The sequence below is a fragment of the Suncus etruscus genome, chromosome 1 (genome assembly GCF_024139225.1).
Source record: "Suncus etruscus isolate mSunEtr1 chromosome 1, mSunEtr1.pri.cur, whole genome shotgun sequence".
NCBI lineage: Eukaryota > Metazoa > Chordata > Mammalia > Eulipotyphla > Soricidae > Suncus > Suncus etruscus.
Genome location: NC_064848.1, coordinates 182,475,912 through 182,493,400, shown reverse-complemented (window position 1 = coordinate 182,493,400; position 17,489 = coordinate 182,475,912). Strand labels below are relative to the sequence as shown.

Here is a 17,489-nt window from a genome sequence, read left to right as displayed (position 1 = left end):
CAGGGACCCAGGCCTGGCCCTAGCAGAGCAGGTGTGGCCTGTGCCCTGGGGGTGACCCTGCTTATTCTCAGCCCCTCTTCTTTACAGACCCCTTACCCTTGTTGTGCCTGGCTCTCAGGATCCCACTAACCCCCTCTCCCTAAATCCCCCCCCCCTGCTTATCACTCTCATTCTCAGCCTTGCACCTCCTGGTTCTCTGCTCCTGCCCTGTCTGGGGCCTAGTAATTCAGGGGTGCTCTTCTTCAAACTGTCCTACACAAACAGGAGTAGGGGACAAGAGAATGGTGCAGGACGGAGCGGGACAGGAGCAGGGGGCAGAAGCAGGAGGTGGGAGCACGACACAGGATTCGGGACAGGAGCACCATGCTAGAATGGAGTGTGCCTTGGGCCTGCCCAGGGCTCTGTGCTCCCTTGAAAGCTAGGGTCTGGGGTGGCAGGGGGTGGAGGCTTCTCTGGAATCCAATAGCAAGGGCCTTGGGCACGTCTTTGAGAGCCCCTTCCCAGCCCAGACCCCAAAGCCTGCAGTGGCAGCCCACCTGGGCTGGGAGGGGGGTCCTTGCTCGCCTCTGCCTCACTGTGTGTGGGTGACTCCCTTGTCTTCCTCTGTGCACAAAACAGTGATCGAAGGGGTCTGCACTCTCATAGGCCGTCTCTGGCAGCCTGAGTCCCTGCAGGTCTGGAGGGGAATTCACACACCCCATAGGGGCCTGCGCCCCCAGACTCAGCAGATGCTGGCCGTCTACCCTTCTGCCCCCATCTTCCCTGTGGGCTGCTTGGAGCCAGTCCTGAGCACCCATCCAACTCCTCTGCCAAGTCGGCAGGCAGAAGGGGGCAGCTGCAGCTCCCTGCAGTCCAATGTGGGAAAGAGAGGGGGAGAGGGACCCACCCAACCTCTCCTCTGCATTGTCTCGACTAATAATGGGGCTAATGAGGAGCCGCTTTCTCTAACCTAATTGTAGTCAAACATTTTAGTTAATTCTCCATTCATATTCTAGCATAATGGGAGCAGGCGCTCATGGAGATTAATGCAGAGACAGAGTCAGCTGCTCCAGCAATGCCGGGCGGGCGACTAGCGCCCTCTGGTTCTCGTGGGTACTGAGGAAGGAAGCAAGAGCCCGCTTCTGCCATGTGGTGTGGATGACCCTGGGGACCACCTGTCTCCCCAGCCACTACCCCCTCTCTGAGGGTCAGAGAGCTGCCCCTGCAAACAAAGCTGGCTGGCCCCTCTCTGAAAGCACAAAGATGGCCTAGTGCACCCCTCTGCTGTCCTGTGCACATTTTGTGCCTCCTGGTCATCCATACCTCACGGCCAGCACTGGAGAGTGGCACTGCGAGTGGCAAATATGAAGCTCTCAGGTGCTCTTCTTCCTTCCACCCAGGCCACTCCTTGCCTCAGTGTCCCTCTGTGCTCAGGAGGCCTCTGCATGGAACAGGATGTGAGCCCTGAGCTGGCCTGGGCCCCAAGCTTCTGTCTGCTGTCTCTGAGCCATCTACCCCTAGCGTCCGGTCTGAGGCCGTAACTCTTGCTGTTGGTATCCACCCTCAATCCAGAGGGGGAAGGGCTGTCTGGGACCTGAGGCTCCCCAGGACTCCCGCCCCAGAGTGGGGGAACCTGTATGCCGGCTTCCTCCTGATGCCACCTATTCCTAACTGAGCCCAGTCTTTCCTCAGCACCTGGAGGAGGGCTCCCCACAATCTCCTGCCTCTCAGGCCAACCTGCTGGCACCAGGATTTTTATAACTTGGTGGTCGGTTAATTGTAAGAGAAATGTGCCTCTGACAGATCCCAGACAGTACTTCTAGCCCAGCCGGCTGTCCAGGGCTGCCCTGGCACCCAGGGGCAGGCTGGGCATCGCCTCATTAGAAACTGGGTGAGTCCTTCAGAGGATTGGCCTTCCCAGATGAGTTTGGGGTGGAGCAGAGCTTCTGGCCTCCCCCACCACCACCAGAGGGTGCTGGAGGCCTGGGCCCTGCCCCCGCACCCCCAGGCCCTCTGTGAAGGGTCAGTGCAGCCAGCCAAGATGTACAATTTCCCAGCTCTGCTTTTATCTGCAAATCCCAGCTCTGTGTAATCTCAGCACCCCTCAAGGGATGGAGCTGGGGAAGGAGCTAGCGCCTTGGCCTCACCATTGATAAGGCTGTTGTTTGGTTGTTTCTCATCATATTGATCTGGCCCTGCTGATGGCTTTAGGCGGGGCTGCTGCATTGTGGAGGCTGCCTTGAGAGGGGGCTCACCTGGTATCTAATGTGGATGGGAGCTCTGCATGTCTGGGCCCCCCCTGCGCCATGGTAGTCAGTAGAACACATGCTTCGAGGGGAGACGCGAGAGCCCCCCCCCCCCAGCCTGAAGGGCCTTTGTAGAGGGCGGGGATGCAGACCGACCCTGGGATGCCTGAGCTCTGGCATTGGAGGCTGGCGGCGGCTGTGAGGGACAGTGGGTGGAGGGGGCGTGGGGAACCGGGGCCCCATCGTGGCTCCCTTTTCCTCCCCCGCCCTCCCCAGAAGCCCAGTGCAAACCCTACTACTCAGACTACTCCCGCTTCCGGCTCCTCGTCCACCACCTGTGCACCAGCCACTATCTGGACCTCTTCATCACGGGGGTCATCGGGCTGAATGTGGTCACTATGGCCATGGAGCACTACCAGCAGCCCCAGGTAGGGCCTGGGTCTGCAGAGGGAGGGAGGGAGGGTGGGAGGACTCACCAAGCTCTAGTCTGGGGAGAGAGATGAAGGAGAGGAGGCAGGTCTTCTTGTACCCTTTATAGCAACCCTTAGCAGAGGGTGTTAGCTTGTTTTCACAGATAAAGGCACTGAAGCTCAGATAGTTTAGTTTGCTGGACGAAAATCTTAACAGCTAAGGAAGTGAAGTGATGTTTGTTTTATTTGTTTTGGGGACATACCTGGCAGTGCTTAGGGATTATTCCTGGCTCTATACTCAGGAATTACTTCTGGCAGTGCTCAGAGGACCATCAGAGGATGCCAAGGATCAAACCTGGGTAGGCTGCGTGCAAGGCAAAGCACACTACCTGCTGTACTATTGCTCTGGTCCTGATTTACTTTTTGTGGAGGATACCACACCTGGCAGTGCTCAGGGGAATTGTGTGGTGCCCAGGATCAAACCAGGGAGCTCCTACATGAAAAACATGCTCTGGCTCTTTGAACCTCTCCCTGGCCCAAAAACCTGCTTTCACCCAGCTGGGTACCTGCTGTGTACTGGGCTCTGGACTTTTAAGGGTAATGAAGGCAGAGCAGTTTCTTTCCTTTTGGAGTTTAGATTTCAGTGGTCATCCAACTCCAGAATTCACCTTCGATCTAGCTGCTTCTTAAATCAGCCTCTGTCCCTGCACGGGTGTTGGATCCGTGCTACTCCAGGCCTCTGTAGTTTCCAGCCTTCAGTGCTTTCCAGCATGTTCTCTTCATGTCCCATGGGGAGAAGCCTTTTGACCCCAGCTTTGAGCTGCTTGTGTAAATGAGGATCTTGTTCTGTCCTGAGGTGGCCTATGATCCACCTTTAGGGTAGGAGCAGCAAAGAAAGGATTCCTGAGGGATTGAGAAGTAGGACACCAGGGTTCGATTTCGGCACCATATTATCCCTCAAGCATGGCGAGGTGCAGCGCCCTAGAGGTCCCTGAGCATTTGTCAGGGATCCCACCCCCACTCTGGGCTCAGCAGCACTACCTCCACAGGCCCTTACTTTGAACTACCAATCTGCTGGGCAGAGAATTACCTGTGGGCCTCTGGGCCTCCAGGGCACAACTTTAGAGTATCCCACCCCCTATAAGAGAAGTGCCCTGATGAGGCCAAAGCCATAACACAGCAGATAAGGCTTTTGACTTGTATACAGTTGACCCAAGTTGTATCCCCTGCATCCCATATGGTCCCCCAACCATCGCCAGGGGTGATCCCTGAGCACAGAGCAACCCCTGAACACCACCAGGCATGCCCCCACCAAAAGAAAACATACTTTGAAATGAACCCAACCTCCAGATCTGGGAGGTAGGAAGAGTGGGACTCAGAAAACCCTGAATCTTATCCCAACCCTGTCAGATCCTGGACGAGGCTCTTAAGATCTGCAACTACATCTTCACGGTCATCTTCGTCCTGGAGTCCGTCTTCAAACTCGTGGCCTTCGGCTTCCGTCGTTTCTTCCAGGACAGGTACCAGAGAGGATGGTGGTGCAGGGGGTTTAGAGGGGTGTGGGACTGGCTTCAGGATCCACCATGGCTGATAATGGAGTTGTGGGGGTGGGGGTGGGCGACAACAGCTGGAGAAAAATTGGACGAAGGCTGGGGAGAAGGGGCAGTGTGGCCAGGAAAGGGGAGAAGTACTGGTATTGGAAATCTGACACCAAAGAGCAGGAGACCTAGTTCAGTGATGGAGCTGCAGCTCAAGTGAAAGCCCAGATCTTTCTACTCTGAATTCAGTTTCCAACTCTCGGGCCCGGAGAGATAGCACAGCGGCGTTTGCCTTGTAAGCAGCCGATCCAGGACCAAAGGTGATTGGTTTGAATCCCGGTGTCCCATATGGTTCCCCATGCCTGCCAGGAGCTATTTCTGAGCAGAGAGCCAGGAGTAACCCCTGAGCAATGCCGGATGTGGCCCCAAAAAAAAAAAAATCAGTTTCCAACTCTCCGTGCCCTCCACTCCCACTCCACTCTCTCAGTATTACCAACTGTGCTCCAGACAATTAAAATAGTAAGAAGAAGAATAATAGTCCAGACTGGAGCCCAAGAGCCTGAGCAGCTTCAAACCCTGGTTTTATCATTTAGGAGCCTTGCAGTGCCTCTGTTTCTTTATCTGTAATATGGGATATATGCAATGTATCCCCCAACAGAATCGTGAGAGTGATGGGTTCCTGGCTCTAAAGTCCTTAAGACTGAAGGAGCCTTGGGGGCCGGAGAGATAGCATGGAGGTAAGGCGTTTGCCTTTCATGCAGAAGGACAGTGGTTTGAATCCCGGCATCCCATATGGTACCCTGTGCCTGCCAGGGGCGATTTCTGAGCATACAGCCAGGAGTAACCCCTGAGCACTGCAGGGTGTGACCCAAAAAAAAAAAAAAAAAGACTGAAAGAGCTGGGGCTGGAGCAATAGCACAGCGGTAGAGTGTTTGCCTTGCACGCAGCAGGCCCAAGTCTGCCAGGAGAGATTTCTGAGCAAAGCGCCAGGAGTAACCCCTAAGCACTGCAGGGTGTGGCCCAAAAAACAAACAAACAAAAAAAGATTCGAAGAGCCAGAACAATACTACAGTGGAGAGGGTGCTTGCCTTGCATGAAGTCAACCTGGTACCCATCTGTTCCCTCGAGCCTCATCAGGAGTGATCCCTGAGTGAAGAACAGGACTAATCCTGAGCACCTCCATGTCTGCCTCAAAAACAAAGAAAGACTGTGCAGTTTGTTGTGGACACCATAGAAGCACCAAATAGGAGGCTGTGTGGGCTGCAGTGGAGACTCCCCGCTGTGTGTAGGAGACTCGGGCTCAGTTCCTAGCACCTCATGGTTCTCTGAGCACTGCTGGAATGAACTTGAGCCAAGACTAATCCCTGCCAAGCATTGCCAGGTGTGGCCAAAAAACCAGCCAAATGTAAATAAATAATAAACTGGAAAACTAGGGCCCCCGAGCTTGAGCTCCAGTCCTGTCTGCCAGATACCATCACATAATCTCACCTGTCACTGGGGCAAGGGTCGGGCTCACGGTCTCAGCTCTTTCCTGTGGCTGGCAGTGCCGTCCCCTCAGGGAGCTGTCTTGGCTCTGCAGGTGGAACCAGCTGGACCTGGCCATCGTGCTGCTGTCCATCATGGGCATCACGCTGGAGGAGATCGAGGTGAACGCCTCGCTGCCTATCAATCCCACCATCATCCGCATCATGCGGGTGCTGCGTATCGCCCGAGGTCTGCGCCACTGCCCACCCGCTGCCAGCAGGGATGGGGTGTGTGTGTGCGCGCACGTGTGTGCATCTGTGCATGTGTTTTTTCATGTATGTGCATGTTTATATGAGTATGTGTGCCTGTGTGTACGCATGCTTGTGTATGTGTGCGTGCCTGTAAACATGTGTCTCTGTGCAAACCTGTGTTTTGAGTATGTATGTATAAGCATGCTTCTGTGTGTATGTCTGTGTGTGTGTGCGCGCGCATGTTTCTCTCTGGAATTTTCTCCCAGTCTCTACCGAAGGGGATCCTAGGGCTGGAACGAGGGTGGAGGTGCCACCCAGGGGCCAGAGATCTGACTGATTGCCTTGTTGATTCCATAGTGCTGAAGCTGCTGAAGATGGCTGTGGGCATGCGGGCGCTCCTGGACACAGTTATGCAGGCCCTGCCCCAGGTACCCGGAAAGTGGGGGTGCTCTGGGGAGGTGGAGGGGTGCTCTAAAGGGCCAGGGTCTCCCAGAAGCTGGCGGGGAGAACCACCGCACCTTTGCCATCTCTTTTCCTCTTTTCCAGGTGGGGAACCTGGGGCTGCTCTTCATGTTGTTGTTTTTCATCTTTGCAGCTCTGGGCGTGGAGCTCTTTGGAGACCTGGGTGAGTCGGGATAGAGGTTGGGGGGGGGGGGGTTCATAGGGCCAGAGCTGAAAACCAAGGGTTCTGGGGCTGACAGGCTCTTGCCTCACCTGCTTCCTCCTGCAGAGTGTGACGAGACGCACCCGTGCGAGGGCCTGGGCCGACATGCCACCTTCCGAAACTTTGGCATGGCCTTCCTCACCCTCTTCCGGGTCTCCACAGGTGACAACTGGAATGGTATTATGAAGGTGAGATAAACAAATGGGGAGATGGCCTCCCTTCTTTTTTATTAGTTACTTATTGATTTTAGGTGTTTTACATTGTTTGATTTGAGGCCACACCCAGTGGTGCTCAGAGCTTATACTTGACTCTGCACTGAGGATCATTCCTGGTGGTGCTCGGGTGTTGGGTTACTGATCCTACCCTAATCAATAATTGTACTCTACCCTAGGGTGTGACCTGGTGATAGAATATTGGATTATTCCTTACTTGGTATTCTTCTCCCACCCTAGGGTGGGACCTGATTCTTGTCAATAAAAGCAGGAGTCTGAGGAAGGCAGGGGCTCATTCTTCAATCTTCTTCCACTGAGCTTCGCTTCCTCTTAGGAGCAGAAAGCTTTTGTGGTTTTAATTCCTTGCTTGAGCACTGGGTTTCCTGGACCCACTCTTGTACCTTTTCACTGTGTGAATTATTTCCTGCGGATCTTTACACCTGGAACTGTTCCCCCTGTCCTAATTGGACTGGGGAATGGGAACTGCCTTTCCTGTCTGGGAACTCAGTGGGAATTAAACCTGAACCAATCTCCTAGAGAACATGACCCTTCACTTGGGGACCCTATGAGATGCTAAAGATAAAATCGGGGTCTTTAAAATTTAAAAATACCTCACAAGGAGGCAAGCACCTTAACCAATGTCCTCTCACTCCGGCTCCTTGATTTATTTTTAATTTGATTTTAGTCACCGTGACTTATAGTTTTACAATACTGTCACTGGCAAGATTTCAGATTCACGGGCCTGGAAAGATAGCACAGCGGTGTTTGCCTTGCAAGCAGCCGATTCAGGACCAAAGGTGGTTGGTTCGAATCCCGGCGTCCCATATGGTCCCCCGTGCCTGCCAGGAGCTATTTCTGAGCAGACAGCCAGGAGTAACCCCTGAGCACAGCCAGGTGTGGCCCAAAAACCAAAAAAAAAAAAAAAAAAAAGATTTTAGGTTCACAATATTCCAATACTACCATCCCCTCTGAGTGTCTGCTTCCCAACCCCATGATGTCCCCCCTTCTTGGTCCAAGAGTCTTCAGAAGGAGACTGGAGCAAGAGCTTGTAGCCTACTGAGGCAGCCCCCACCCTGCCAAACACACTGGCACATCCTCTCCCTAGGATCTGACTCATGCATCCCAGGACAGGCTCTAGAGCACCTCTGTGTGCCCCCTCCACATGTACCATCACTCCCTCCTCCCTCAAGCCCCCATGACACAGGTGACCACATTTCCCATGCCAACCCAACTGTGCCTTTGCTGCCCCCCCCCCCCAGGATACACTCCGGGATTGCGACCAGGAGTCCACCTGCTACAACACGGTCATCTCGCCCATCTACTTCGTGTCCTTCGTGCTGACTGCACAGTTCGTGCTGGTCAACGTGGTGATCGCTGTGCTCATGAAGCACCTGGAGGAGAGCAATAAGGAGGCCAAGGAGGAGGCGGAGCTGGAGGCAGAGCTAGAGCTGGAGATGAAGACGCTCAGCCCGCAGCCCCGTTCGCCCCTAGGCAGCCCCTTTCTCTGGCCCGGGGTCGAGGGGCCAGATAGCCCCGACAGCCCCAAGCCTGGCACCTCGCCTGCTGCCGCCCATGCCCGGGTGGCCTCCCGCTTCTCTCTGGAGCACTCCACGGTGAGCAGGTGCCCCCCCCCTTATTCCATCTGGGCACAGGTGTGGATCGGGTGACCCTGTGGGGAAGGGAGCATGTGCCGGATGCCTGGGCCCAAAGGGAAGAATGTTCCTTCCTGGCCTGGCCCAGATGCACAGACACTCAGCAGATACGTGGGCTCCCCCAGAGCCCACTCCTCCAGCCAACATGGCTCTGAAAGCCGAGGCTGTTTTGTGTTTCCTTCCGATTTCTTCCTGCTCTGACCTCACTGCTCTCTCCTTGCTACCCTTGACCTGCCTGGTTCCATCTGTCCTTCCTCTTCCCTGACCTGCTTTTTATCCTTCCCTCTGCTTGTGGGTCCTATCACCTTTTGTCTCCCATCTGCCCCTCCTCCCACGTGTGCGAGCGTGTGTGCATGTGCCTGTACAACCTTCTCTTCCCCCATGCCTCTCATCACTCCTTGCTATCACACTTTCCATCGCTGACCCCCTCTGAAACCACTGGACTCTGACTCCCCTCACGGGCTGATGTCCCCAGGACAAACAACTGTTTGACTCCATATCCCTGCTGATCCAGGGCTCCCTGGAGGGGGAGCTGAAGCTGATGGACGAGCTGGCAGGCCCTGGGGGCCAGGCCTCTGCCTTCCCTCTGGCTTGCAGCCCAGGCGGCTCCGAACCACAGGTTACTGTGCCCCTGTGCTGTGGCCCATCCCCTTATCATGCAGAGCCCCATGGTGCTGTGCTACTGGGGTGGTGGGGCTGGAGGGGTTCTTCCCACCCAGGCATGAGAGGGAGCAGCCTTGGGTTCTCCCCTGAGCGTTGTCGGGAAGCAGCCAGGGATCCATGCAGGTTGAGATTGACTCTGAACAGTCAGAGTGAGGAGACTGACACAGCACTTCTGAAAGAGCTGGGGGCTGTAGGGGACTCAAAGGGAGCATTCAGGAAAGAGCCTGGCAGAGGTGTGGGGTGTAGGGTACCTAAAAGGGCAGAGGAAGCAAGGTGCAGGGTCTGGGGAGAAAGGTCACCCTCAGGGACGTGACTGAGAACTCATCCACTTTGACTGCCTGGCCCCATACCATATCTCATTCAGTGGCTTCTGAGCCTTTGAGCCCAGGGTAGTTGGGCCTGGGCAGAAGTGTGTGCCAAGAACTTGGGTCTGTCCTGATCCAGCCCTTCCCTCAATTTCTCCCCACCCCACACAGAAGTGGGTCTCTGACCCACTGGGGGGCCCTGCCCTCTTCTCCTTGAGACTCTGTTGCCAACCCTTTTACTTAGCCAAGTGCCCCATATCCACCCTCCTACATCCTGGCAGACAGGTGTCATCAGAGACAGAGAAGCCAAGGATCCCGCAGCAAAGAAATAGGTCCCACACACAGCTGGGACAGACCACAGGCCCTGGACTTGGCCATGAGCTCCAATTCTGGGTTGGATATCCCTTTTCAAGGGATGGGTGCAGGGGGTGATGAGAAGGTGAGCAGGGCCACCCTAGCAGGCAGGGCTGGTTCCACTCTCCCAGTCTGGGAGGCCCTGCAGAGCCTCTGCAGACCCCAGGTGACAGGCCAGGAGGAGAAGAGCAGATTCCAGATCTGAGCTGGAGAGGGCGGGCGGCTGCAGGCAGGCGGAGGAGGGCCCTGGAGGGGAGAAGGCAGAATCTGGGGGCAGGCCAAGTCCTGCCAGGCTTTTGGAAGCGGAGAGAATAGGCAGAAAACAGTGCTCAGATTGGCGGCTTTGTCCCCAGGCCCCCCACGCTGTGCTGTCTTTGCGGCACAGCACTGGCCTTTCTTCAAGCCTTTTTTTTTTTTTTTTTGCTGCCGGCATCATCTCCATGAGCCTCGCAAGGCTCCCCCACCGTGCTTCTCTCTGGGCGTTGCTGGTGTGCAGGGCCAGTCCGGGTGTTAGAATAGGTTTGTGTGTCAGTGCCGGCCCTTCAGGGCCTGCCGCAGTCTCTGATCTAAGTCAGGTTTGCAGAGGGGGAAGGGAGGTGCTGTCAGTTGACTTGGGAAGAAGATGGGGAAAGAGAAAGGAGGCCTCCCCCTTATGCTTTGTTAAAAGGGGGCCCGGGGCTCTGTGTGCGTGGGTATGTAGGAGCATCTGTGCGTGTGTGCGCACAAATGTTGGCATGAGGGCCTGTGTGCATATGTGGGCGTGTGTCTGTGTGCGCACGTATGCGAGCATCAGTATGTGTGGCCACCCGCGAGGCTGTGCTACCCTGGTTTCTCACGCCTGACCCTCTCTCTCCCCGTCTAGATCCGTCTAGCGGAGATGGAGAGTCTATCTCTGGCATCAGAGGTTGTGTCTGAACCGTCCTGCTCTCTAGCTCTGACCGATGACTCTTTGCCTGGCGACTCCCCCACTCTCTTACTTAGTGCTCCGGAGAGCAATGTACATCCACATAGCCCCTGCACCCCAGTTTCCTCAGGGGCTGGGCTGCTTGCCAGGCTCCAGATTCTTCCTTCAGTCCCCTTGCTCTGCCATTAGTCACCCCTTCCTCAGATCTGCCCCCCAGAAAGCAAATGTCCCCTCTTTGCCAGCAGGCTCCCCAGTGCTGATGGGCCTTGCCCCAGGAGCTCAGGGGTTGTGATTGTAAGCCTGGCCCAGGAATGACAAAACCTAAGTCACAGATGGCACCAGGCAGCTGCCAGCCTCTGTATCTGGAGCCCCGTGCACGCCAGCCCTCCCCCTCCCTGCACCCTACCTCCCTGCATCCCTGCACCTGAGCCATTCACCACCACGTAGCTGGTCAGAGCCACATCTCCACTGCCACCATGCCCTTTTGCAGGTGGGGCCTCCCTGTCTGTCACTGTCCCTATGTGTCCGGGAGGGAGCTGGGGGCTTCTCCACCCTTTCCTGGCTTCCAACCTCCTTCTGACTGGGAGCAGCCCTCCCCCTTCCTCTACCTTGGGGATAAAGTGCCTTGACCTTGCTGTGGGTTCTAGAGGTCTTGGGTGACAGAAATGAAGACTGGGACAGCAAAGGGGAAAAAAGGATGTAGATTGTCCTGCTGGAGTGGATAGTATCAAGGAAGGGTGCTTGCCTTGCATGTGGCTCACCCAGGTTAGATCCCCAGTAACTCATATGGTTCACTGAGCCTATCAGGAGTGATTCTCAAATACAGAGCATAGTAACCCCTGACCACCACCAGATGTGACCCCCCACCAAAAAAAAAAAAAAAAAACCCAGATCTTTCAACACAGCATTCATGGGCCCCTGGGACTGAGAACTAAGGATAGAGAGAGTGATGGAACTCTCTGAAGAGGGGGCTGGAGATTTAGTACAATAGGTAAAGTGCTTGCCTTACACATATCCAACCTAGAATGGATCATCCCCAATATCCTATATGATCCCCTGAGTCTACCAATAGTAACCCCTGAACACAGACCCAGGAGTAAGCTCTGGGCACAGCTGGGTATAGTCCAAAAACACCGACAAAAGGAAAAGAAATTTGAGGCTGGGGGCCGGGCGGTGGCGCTAAAGGTAAGGTGCCTGCCTTGCCTGCGCTAGCCTTGGACGGACCTCGGTTCGATCCCCCGGTGTCCCATATGGTCCCCCAAGCCAGGATCATCTTCTGAGCACATAGCCAGGAGTAACCCCTGAGCGTTACCGGGTGTGGCCCAAAAACCAAAAAAAAAAAAAAAAATTTGAGGCTGGAGTGAAGTGATAACACAACGGGCAGGGTGTTTACCTTACACAGGCCAACCTGGATTCAGTCCCTCGCTTCCCATATGGTCCCCTGAGCCTAACAGGAGTGAATTCTCAGATCCACAAGGTGTAGCCGAAAAACAAAACAACAACAAAGAAAAATCTCTGAAAAGATCAGAGAGATGGTAGAGGGAGTAACTCCCAGCACTTCTGGGTATGACTGAAGGAAACCCTTTCCCCCCCCCCCAAAAAAAAACCCTGAGAGTAGTTCTTGGTTCCCTAAAGCTGGGACCAAAGTCTCAAGACTATCCTCAGAGGATTTCAAACTTGCTGCCCTCAGTCTAACGCTGAGTGGCCAAGGCCCTGCCCAGCACTCTGCCTGTCATACCAGCCCTGCCCCAGGCATCCATCTAGCTATGGGGTTCTTTGTCCTTCCACAGTCCCAGCACAAGGATTGAGGAGTCCACCCTCCAGTTTCCTTTTCCTTTTAAGTCATTTATTGTAATCTAATCATATTCCTCAAAGCAATATTTTTAAAAGTTGTTTAACTTTATTAAGGGATATTGAGTCCTATCTATTCCTCTAGGTCTCTCTGACTAATATTAATAAGATTTATTGACCTTATTTTTTATTTAGACATCGTGATTTGCATAGCTGTTTACAATGGGTCTTCAGCCCTCAATGTTCTCCCTCCCATCCCACCACCCAATCCATGCCCCAACCCTCCACTGCTCATCCCAGATTCCCTTAGTTTTTTTCTCCTGCCCCCAGGAAGCTTATTCTTGGATGGGGCTCTGGCAGCACTGGGAACCACCTGCAGGTCCAGACCCTGGAGCCTGGGTGTTGCTTTCCCCCATCTCAATACCGCCTTACCCCACACCGTCCCCACCAAGAGCCCTGATGTGATGCTGTGACTAGTTGTGGGGGCAGGGCCTCCTCCCCCCTATCCTTACCCCTACTCCGCTTCTCCCTGTGTGTGGAGGTTCACCTGTGTATCTGCCCTGCTCCTAGCACACTCATCCCATCCCACCTTGTGGGGGCCACTGAGGGTGGGGAGCTCCGGTGGCCCAGCTTGGCCTCAGTGACTCAATCCAGACCCCTCCTCCCTTCCTTTCTTCTGCAGATGGATCCTCACTCCAATGGGGTGCTGGGACCAGATCTGCTGAGCGCACGGAAGAGCGGAGTTAGCCGGACACTCTCGCTGCCCAATGACAGCTATATGTATCATGACAGTGGCAATGCAGACGGGTACCCAGCACTCAGGAGCTGGGCACTCCCTAAAGCTCAATCAGGTACCAGGGTTGGGGAGCAGGCTGGGGACCCCTCTTTTCCTAAGTGGCACTGACTCAGGAGCAGGGTAGCAGGTGGAATGGACAGCAGCCAGGACTCCCCTGGCAGACTGATTCCCCCACATAGGAGGGGAACAGTCATCAGTGATGGGAGATAGTTTTGTGTGTGAGTGAAGTCTCTGGGGTTGACCCTCGATACCTATCTTTCCTCCCCTTGCCCATCCCTAGGCTCTATCTTGTCCGTGCACTCCCAGCCAGCAGACACCAACTTTATCCTGCAGCTTCCCAAAGATGTACCCTGTTTGCTCCAGCCCCTCAGCACTCCCGCCTGGGGCACCATCCCCAAACTTCCCCCACCGGGTCGCTCGCCTTTGGCCCAGAGGCCACTCAAGCGCCAGGTGAGATATAGGCTTGTGCCGGGCTGGCTGGTGCTAGGCATGCTAGGCTGATGGCAATAAGCCAGGTTGCCACCACCCTCTCCTAGCAAACAAAGTGCCAGTGCTGTGCCAGTCTACTGACAGAGAGCAGGGAAACAACTTCCAGAAAGATCCAAGTGGCCTGGGTCCTCTTGGAGTTGGCTCTAGCCTTCCCTTCCTGCCAGCTGGGGGGTGGCCAGGTAGAAACCCCAGGTTTCATTCTCCAGCTCCGAGCCACCTTGCTCTTGTTCTGTGTTTCTGGATGGAGCTAAGGGGCACACACCTGGTTTCAGGCATTCTTGTCTTTGGCCAAGCCCGGGACCCACCTTCTGGATCCCACCCCCTAACCCCCTAGTGGCCCAAAGTAGAGGCTCATGAGAGCAGCTGAGGGGTGTCTGCTCCCCTGTGGCAAAGTCATGGAGCATGCCCTGGGTGCCTTTACATATGAGTGTGGCTAAGGCAGAATGAGCTCCACATCATGTCCAGGGCTGCAGGTTGCAGGCAGTGCCCAGGCCCTTTCTGCAGATAGTCACAGCTTCATATACTAGAGCAAATCAGCACCTGGACATAGATTTGGAGTTTAGGGCCTAGAGGTAGAAACACTGCATTGGGTTCAATAGGGGCCACTTTGAGTAGGCATTCTGCAGTGCTCCTGAGCCCTTGGAGGTGGGGGTGTGCCAGAATAGGGGGCTCGGGGTATGCAGAGACTGGGAGGCATGAATGAGGGTGAATGTGGGTCTCAGTGCTGGCCTCAAAGATGTATGTTGCCATGGGAGGGGTGGGTAAGGAAGTATGTTGGAGGGGCTATAGAAACTAGGGTGCTCTTGGGGCAGGAGTGGTGGCACAGCCATAGGTCCTTTGCCTTGTACGTACTAACCTAGGACAGACTGCGGTTCGATCCCCCGGCATCCCATATATGGTCCCCCAAGCCAGGAGTAACCCTTGAATGTCACCAGGTGTGGCCCAAAAAACAAATAAATAAATAATTAGGGTGCTCTGGCGGCTATGCAGTGGGGGAGAATGAGGAGGCCTCTGGCTTGCTGAAGTGGACTGAGCCCCACTCTTGCCGTGCACAGGCCGCAATCAGGACTGATTCCCTGGATGTTCAGGGCCTGGGCAGCCGGGATGACCTGCTGGCAGAGGTGAGTGGGCCCTCCCCACTGCGGGTCCGGGCCTTGTCCTTCTGGGGCCGCCCGCAGCCCACTTCCAGCCAGAGCAAGGCCTCCAGGCACATGCCCTTGCCCGCCCCCTGCCCGGGCCTAGAGCCCGGCTGGGTCAAGACTCCCACGGAGACCAGGAGCAGCTTGGAACTGGACACGGAGCTGAGCTGGGTTTCTGGAGAACTCCTTCCGGGGGACAGTCAGGATGAACCCCTGCCAGCCCGGGACCTGAAGAAGTGCTACAGTGTGGAAGCACGAAGTTGCCGCCGCCGGCCTGCCTGCTGGCTGGAGGAGCAACGCCGGCACTCCATTGCCGTCAGCTGCCTGGACAGCAGCCCTGCTGGTCTCGGAGGCCATCCTCTGGGGGGGCCTGGGAGCCGGCCCAAGAAAAAACTCAGCCCACCCAGCATCGCCATGGAGCCCCCCAAGGGCCAGGGCCCGCGGCCCCCCTCCAGCCCTGGCGTATGCCTCCGGCGGAGGGCTCCATCCAGCGACTGCAAGGACCCCTCTGCCTGTGGCCCCACCGACAGCATGGCTGCCTCGTCCCCCCCAAAGAAAGACCTGCTGAGTCTGTCCGGTGTGTCCTCTGACCCAGCAGACCCGGATCCCTGAACCCCCCCTCCCCCATGCTCCCTCTCACCTTCCTCCACTGGGTGCCAAATCTCACTCCTGCTCCTCCTGGACTCGATTCCTGAAGAAAGTTCCAGGTGGGTCCCGTGGAGGAGCGGGCACTTTACCCTGCTCAGTGGCACTGGGCACCTGGCAAGCTGCATTTCTAGAAAGTTCCAGGCCACGCCGGCTCCAGGGAGATAGAGAAGCCCCGTGTCACTGAGGATCCCGACTCCAGGAGCTGTCGGGAGGAAGCAATACGTTTGTGCAGAATCTCTATGTCTATTCTATTTTATTAAATTAATTGAATCTAGTCTCTGCGGGATGTACGGCATTTTGTGACTGAAGAGACTTGCTTTCCTTCTACTTCTATGTGTCTCAGAATATTTTTGAGGCGAAGGCGTCTGTCTCTTGGCTATTTTAACCTAAAATAACCAGTCTAGTTATCTCCCCTCTTCTTGCCAAGCACAAGCTGGGGCTGCGGGCACATCACTGCCGGGGGGGCCCGTCTTCAGTGGAGAGCGAGAACCGTTTTGGAAAAATGTAATGTAACTTATTTTCTCCTTTAACCTCGTCATCATTTTCTGTAGGAAAAAAAAAAGAGAAAAAGAAAAAAATAAGATTTTACAAATGAAATGGAATCTTTTTATATATACATACATCCATATCTATATCTATATCTCTATATAATAAAGTAATTTTCCAAAATAAAAAGTTAATCAGGCTCCCGAGTAAAAGCAAAAGGGACAGAGTTAGGCCTTACTAAGGGGAGGGGGGGAGCACTGGAGAGAGATTTCTGGAGATGGTGATTGGTTGGGGAGTGGGCTGGGGTCAGAACTGGGTATGGGTGTGAGTCCAAGTGTGTGTGTGTGTGTGTGTGTGTGTGTGTGTGTGTGTGTGTGTGTGTGTGTGTGTGTGTGTGTGTGTGTGTGAGAAAGTGCCCGTGCTCACCTGGAGACAGACTTTGCAGACCTAACCTCCTGGGTGGAGAAGGGAGAAGCCCCTTTGCAAGAAGACTGGGCAGACGGTGACCCTGGTTTCCATTCCTGCTTTATGACTTCCTGCTAGCCAGCAGTACTTTGAATGTGAGTAATTCCAGATTAACTCTTATTTCTGCTGACAGCTATCAGCCGCACATCGAAAGCTAGAAATTGGCATAATGAAGCTGTTTTGGTTAATGGGGCTGATGGAGGCTGGGGGAGGCAGGCTCAGCTGCGGCTTCTCAGCTTGGATCTAGGGGCTGGGAGGCGAGGTGCCAGCGCTCAGGTTTTCCCTCACCAGCTTTCAGCCTCTAGCTCACCCTGTGACAGGCAGGCACTGTGGGCAGCACCCCACCAGGACGGGCAATGGGATTAAGCTATATAAACAGATCGGGCAGCTGCCTCCTGAGGGGACCAGGGGCGACCTGGTGGAGCTGGCAGGAGCAGGGAGCTGGCCCCCTAGGGGGTGATGAACGAGCACCATCAAGGTGTTTACACGGTCTGCTGCAGGGCGGCCCAGTGGGGGCCGGCGGAAGAAGAGGGGAGAAGGGTGAAAGCGGCTGCAGGAGAGGGAGAGGAGGGGTGGGGCTTGGCCCAGACCTTCCTGGTGCATCCCGAGTCAATATTCATCCTCATGTCTGGAACCCAAAAACCAGAGTCCTGCCCCATGCCTTCCACAGGGCCCCTACCAACTGCCCCAAACATCCACCGCGGCCCTGCACCCTTGAACATGCCCGTCCCCCTAGAATTGTTGAGACTTCTCACAGCAACTCACAACAGCAGCAGCAGCAGCTTGGCATTCCAGCAGCTCCAGCCCAGGCTCTTGGCCTGAGGCCTTGTGCTTGCAGTCTCTCACTGGTGAACTCTCTCCAGATTGCTCTTATTGGGAGAAATGAGAACCACTTGGAAGGTCCCTTGATTGTCTCACCCTTTCCCACTTTTCAGATGGGTCAGGGCTGCTTAAAGGAAATGCCTTTTGCTTTCTAAAAAAGTTAATTTGCCAGGCCCCGAGCCCCAGCGATAGCACATCGGTAGGGTGTTTG

General features: G+C 55.1%; 1 protein-coding gene across 5 annotated transcripts in view; it reads left to right on the top strand.

Annotated features, from left to right (window-relative positions):
• The window catches only part of CACNA1G (calcium voltage-gated channel subunit alpha1 G), a 66,648-nt gene extending 50,463 nt beyond the window's left edge, over positions 1–16,185 (top strand). For 4 of the 5 annotated variants that reach the window (XM_049772832.1, XM_049772837.1, XM_049772817.1 and 1 more), the window contains 10 exons: positions 2,502–2,653; positions 4,046–4,155; positions 5,753–5,886; positions 6,246–6,316; positions 6,435–6,513; positions 6,619–6,740; positions 8,024–8,377; positions 13,116–13,284; positions 13,510–13,679; positions 14,774–16,185. In XM_049772832.1, the coding sequence (XP_049628789.1) occupies positions 2,502–2,653; positions 4,046–4,155; positions 5,753–5,886; positions 6,246–6,316; positions 6,435–6,513; positions 6,619–6,740; positions 8,024–8,377; positions 13,116–13,284; positions 13,510–13,679; positions 14,774–15,469 (2,057 nt within the window). In that variant the 3' untranslated portion in view covers positions 15,470–16,185. Of the gene's footprint in view, positions 1–2,501; positions 2,654–4,045; positions 4,156–5,752; positions 5,887–6,245; positions 6,317–6,434; positions 6,514–6,618; positions 6,741–8,023; positions 8,378–8,891; positions 9,036–10,600; positions 10,736–13,115; positions 13,285–13,509; positions 13,680–14,773 lie in introns of all 5 variants that reach the window. The other variant, XM_049772843.1, reaches the window with a different exon arrangement.
• The last annotated feature ends 1,304 nt before the right edge of the window (positions 16,186–17,489 follow it).